Raw genomic sequence first — 5,238 nt, 5'->3', positions numbered from 1 at the left:
GATGCGACCGATCGAAGCTTCGGCCGGTGCTTCGTCGTGAAACGTTTTCCTTATTTGGGCTGCGTGCGTGGGTTGGGGTAGCGGAGGGGGACGAAAAAACCCAGTGAAAAAAAACCGGACAAAAGTAATGTGACGAGAAAAACCTGGACGCAATCCTGATTTTCCGAAAGCCACGGAAAGGAAGCTACCGATTACACCACAGCTCCTAATAAGAAAAGAAGAAAGCAAACTCCCCACAAGACTATGAAAAAAACGTAGCTCCGGAGGATCTCCAACTCTGAATCTCGTCATCAGGTCCACGACTCTGAAACTAGAAATTCCAATCAAATGTAAAATACTAACAAAGTCCAATTAAAATCAAATGTAAAATAAAAAAAGGCTACTCAATCAGTAATAACAAAATAAAAAAGTATTGAGGCTGCGCCGCTTCACTCGGCACGCACTCAGCCCATACCGCCGGGTACACACGACCCGACCCCCACCAGCGAACGGCCCGAAGCGCCACAACCTAGGCTTCGGTGCGTCTCGTGAACCCACTCTCTACGAGCGCCGCGAACGTGCACAGTTCCGCTCACTGACCGGTGGCGGCCCACGGCTCCGCGAGGCATGGCCCCACCTGCCAGTGTCGGTAGCAGGTTCCCAACGGTCACCGCAGCACGCGGCGGGGTAAACCGGGCGGTCGCGCTATATATGACCCCACCACGCACGCACTGGCAAAACCTCAATCTAACCGTTGGGGTTTCCCGGCTTCCTCCCCTTCCCCCCAAATCCTCGCCGCCGCACCACCTCGGAGAAAGAGAAGCCCCGGCCGCCGCCGCCGCCGAAAGAAGCCATGGCCGCCACCCAGCCCATCGCCAGCGCGGAGGCCTCCCCGGCAGCACAGGCGAAGCGCCGCGGCCGGCCCCCCAAGGCCCCGCTGGCGGCCGAGGTCGAGGCGCCGAGGACCCCGTCGCCCGTGTCCCCGCTGACGGCCGCGGCGGAAGGCTACGAGAGGGAGCGGGAGGCGAGGATCAAGGAGAACATGGAGCGGATGCAGAAGCTCGGCCTCGTCGACCTCGCCACCCGCTTCAACCAGTCCGCCACCCCCGCCGGCACCGGCACCGGTCGCGGCCGCTGGCGACGGAGGCCGGAGACGCCGGGCTCCCCCGACGCCGCCGCTCCCAGGATCAGGACCGCCTCCCCGATGCCGGCGCGCCGGTCCCTCAGGTTCGTTTGCGGCGAATCTAATCTTCTTGGCATGTAGCTTCTCCTGTTCGGTTTATGGGAGGAATCCACCGACTTCTTGTGCAGCTTATTGTTCTTGTGTTCACCATTTTCATCCCACTGCAAATGCTCTTCTTCTTGCGCAGCTTATTATTCTTGTGCGTCTATTATCAAGTATGAACATGCTAATTTCGTTCCCCTTTTGCAGTACGAATATGCCCTTTTTTCATGTTGTAAAATTTGCTAGTATAACGTCAAATCCGGCATTGATTACTTCCATATATTCCCCTTCCCGGCCGTTTGTTTCATTCTGACTACTACTTTTGGTAGTATTTAAATGCTTACCCTCTAAAATTGGCATCTCGAATCTTAGTTTCCCGAAATAGGTTGATTTCTCATGGGATATTTACAGTCCAGTTCATGCCACAAGTTCAGATTCAGTAGCGTCCCTTTCTTGTGTACATGAAGACAATTTACATAGATTCCGTTTACAGTACGTCAAGTTATTTTAGGGGCGTTTACTTTTTTGATCTGACGGTCTAGATTAGGCAATACTACAGAAGAATTCTTGTACTTGTGTTGATTGAGTTCAAGGTAGTTGGTTGATAATTTTTTATATTCATTTCCTTCAATCCTCAACATTAATGTGAATCTTCCTCTTTTGCGATCATTTTCAATTTAGGTTGAAGAGCGTGGAGCCAGTTAGATATGTTGAAATTTGTGAAAAGAAGGAGAAGGGTCTTGATGGTGGAAGGCCTTTCTCTATTGAGGAAGGGTGCAAGGAAGAAGTCTACACTGAAGAGCATGAGAAGCTTTTAGGTACATGTGGCACACCCTGGACTCTCTTTGTGGACGGTTGTGGCAAGGACGGTAAGCGCATCTATGATCAAGTGAGGGGCCAAACCTGTCATCAGTGCCGGTAAGTTTCCCCCCAAGAACTGTCTGGGATCGTCGCAACTTTTCTACACCTTCCTTTGCTAGGCCGTTCTCATGTATGCAGTGTGCTGAACTTACAGCATAAATAGCAGCATTAGGATGAACATATAACACTTAGTGTGTGGTAAAAAGGGTCTGATATTCTTAGTGTAAAGAGAATGTAAAAAGTAACAAGACATGCTGTTGGAATGCAGTTGCACCTTGTGGTGTAACAGAAGATTTAGAAGTTTTCTTGAGGATGCATGATGATAACTTTGTTTTTGTTTGTCATCTTTTCTCAACCCTGACACAAGCATTATCCTTCCATGATACAGCCAGAAAACTCTGGGTCATCATACAAGATGCTGTAATTGCCAGATTGTCCAAGGGCAGTTCTGTGGAGATTGTTTGTACATGAGGTGAGTTCTTTTTCAAAAAATTGAATTTTGAACATTCTAGGGGAAATGAAACATACAATTTTACGTTAATTTACTGTGAGCAGGCGCGCTTCTGTGAAATATTTGTTACCAATCTGTCTGGTAATATATGATTATGCATACATTAATGTTTTGTAATAGGGTTTTATCTGCATCATAAAGGTTGACAGTATTCAAGGTAGATGAACAGAAAAATGGAAACATTCTGACTTGCAGTTTATGAAACATATATGATTTATAGTGTCCAAGTTATGCCATCTGAGGTCCTAGTTCTGATTATTTGGAAAGCTTGTGGGATCAAAACACGGAGGGCTGGGGGAATTTTGATCTTGAATTCATTATATCCCCCTAAATTCTCACTGGTTCCAAATTGATAGTGAGATTTCACCTCCATTTTGTTACTGCAATGTTGTAACAGAAAGATTAGCCGATGGCTGTGTATTTTTCATTGGACTGACATTTTATAACTAATGCAGGTATGGTGAGAATGTGCTGGAAGCTAAGAGCAATCCTAATTGGACATGTCCAGTTTGCCGTGGCATTTGCAATTGCAGCATCTGCAGAACTAAGAGAGGATGGTTCCCTACTGGCAATGCGTACCGGAAGGTAATATACTACAGCATATATGCTTTCAGAATGGAATGAGATTGTGTTTCCATGACTGTTAGTTGTACTTTTAAAGGGGATAGTCCATATAACCCCCCGAAATTTCAGGAATCGACTGCTTAATCCCCTGAACTACAAAACCGGGTGTTTAACCCCCTAATCTTTGCAAAACCAGACAAAACCCCCCCTAAGTCTATGTTAGGTGGTTTCTATAGGTGGTATTGCTTACGTGGCAATATATAATAGTCAAAGAAAAATGATGTCTTCCCACCTGCGGTGCCCCGCGCTCCGTCGCCGCTGACTTACAGCAGGGTGGCCCTCCTGTGGATGCAGCCACTATCCATGTCATCGCTGAAGCTCTCTGTCGGCGGCACTCACATCTTGGCGACGCGCGCGCCTCCGCACCAGAGTTCATGGCGCTCTCGTGCGATCGCTTCTTCCTCAGCTCATGCGTGCGACTCGTCCGATCTCATCTCCAATCCTATATGCTCCTGAGCACGCGTTTCCATGACGAATGGGCAGTCCATGGCACAGGGATGCTTATTAGCTTTGCACGGAGAGTCTTCCACCTCCTCCCGTGTGATGCACCCGTCGTCGTTCCTGGGGAACAGCTTAGTCGGAGTCAGAGATGCCTGAAGTCGAACAGCTATAGACGGCGACGGTGACGAAGGAGTGTTCTCATGTCAAGTCAACACATCCCAGATGACGAACTGTACGACGCGTCACACTACTTCTGTCTGAGATCGGCAAGCTCCGCGAGGCTACCACATCAAAGACGCTGCATACACCTTTGTCCCGGTTCCTATCTATCCCCATGTTTCTTGCTTTCTGCAACACCGCCTTGAACCATACAGAGAAAGAAGCATTAGTTGAAATAGCGGAGAAACAACGTGTTGAAACCGCTTATAGCAGGGTGAGGGGGTTATGTGTCTGGTTTTAGAAACATGAGGGGGTTAAATACCTGGTTTTGTAGTTCAGGGGGTTAAGTGGCCGATTCCTGACAGTTCAGGGGGTTATATGGACTTCTTTCTACTTTTAAATGACCAAAGTTGGAAGAAACATAATAGAGCCAAAGTCACAATCATTTACTGGGGTTATATTTTTTGTTGCTGCTAATTGCTCGAACAGTGCTAAGCAAGCAGGTGTTTTTTTCTGTCATGCAGGTTGTCAGGCTTGGGTACAAATCCGTGGCACACTATCTCATTGCAACAAATAAGGCAGGAGCAAACTCAGGAGATTCAAGCTCAGCTGACTCCTCAAACGAGCTGCCATCTGCCGATGAGGTCTCTGAGCACGCACCAGTTGCCAAGCAGGATGCTGATCTGAGCAGCAACGCTATGAATGATGCTGGTGAAGTTGAGCAGAAGGAAGGAAACATGAAGAAGAAGGCAGCTGTCAAGGATGAAGCCAAGGCCCAGAGGAAGAAGATCACTGCTGATCTGAGCAGCAACGCGGTGAATGATGCTGGTGAAGTTGAGCAGAAGGAAGGAAACATGAAGAAGAAGAAGGCAGCAGCTGTCAAGGATGAAGCCAAGGCCCCAAGGAAGAAGATCACTGCTGATGTGGTCTGCAAGGATGATGGCAGGAGCGAGTCCGGGGTGACATTTGATTCTCTGGAATGTCACCAGGATGTCGGCTGCGTCACTCCATCCAAGCCGGAGCCGAAGAAGAAGAGGAAGTGGGTCGAAGCAAGAAGCCCCGACTGCGTCGCGAGCAGGCTGCGCTCCCGGTCTGCTCCCAAGTCATGAGCACTTGATCTTATGAGGGTCGACGACTCCTTTTGCGTGGGCGATTATCTGTCACTGGCATGATTCTGGTTTGTGGTGTGTTTTGGTTCGTTAGTCGTCGTCGTTTAGTTGCTGTAGGTAATTGCGGGAAGCAATGATGGACGTGGCTGGTGTGGTGTGTGGACTTGCTGTGTATGACCCCTCCATTTTGTTGTGACCTTGACGCTCTGGTTTATCGTGTTGGCCTATCAACCTAGTGTTTCTGTTCATGCGTGTTGTGATTAGCTATTTATGTTGTGTTCATCGTGTGCCCTGTGTAGTTTGATTTTTATATATCTCTTAAAATGTCT

The 5,238-nt window shown here is 48.4% G+C and overlaps 1 protein-coding gene across 1 annotated transcript; it reads left to right on the top strand.

Annotated features, from left to right (window-relative positions):
- The first annotated feature begins 734 nt into the window (after positions 1-734).
- LOC119275200 (cell division cycle-associated protein 7-like) lies at positions 735-5,238 on the top strand. Its single transcript, XM_037556002.1, has 5 exons — positions 735-1,206; positions 1,886-2,122; positions 2,454-2,537; positions 3,032-3,161; positions 4,325-5,238. Exons 1-5 carry the CDS (start codon positions 833-835, stop codon positions 4,907-4,909), a joined length of 1,410 nt encoding a protein of 469 aa, XP_037411899.1. The 5' UTR covers positions 735-832; the 3' UTR covers positions 4,910-5,238.

Source organism: Triticum dicoccoides, chromosome 3B (assembly GCF_002162155.2).
Source record: "Triticum dicoccoides isolate Atlit2015 ecotype Zavitan chromosome 3B, WEW_v2.0, whole genome shotgun sequence".
In the NCBI taxonomy this organism is placed as follows: Eukaryota; Viridiplantae; Streptophyta; class Magnoliopsida; order Poales; family Poaceae; genus Triticum; species Triticum dicoccoides.
The sequence above is the reverse complement of the archived record's forward strand: the minus strand, read 5'-3'. Positions and strand labels throughout refer to the sequence as shown.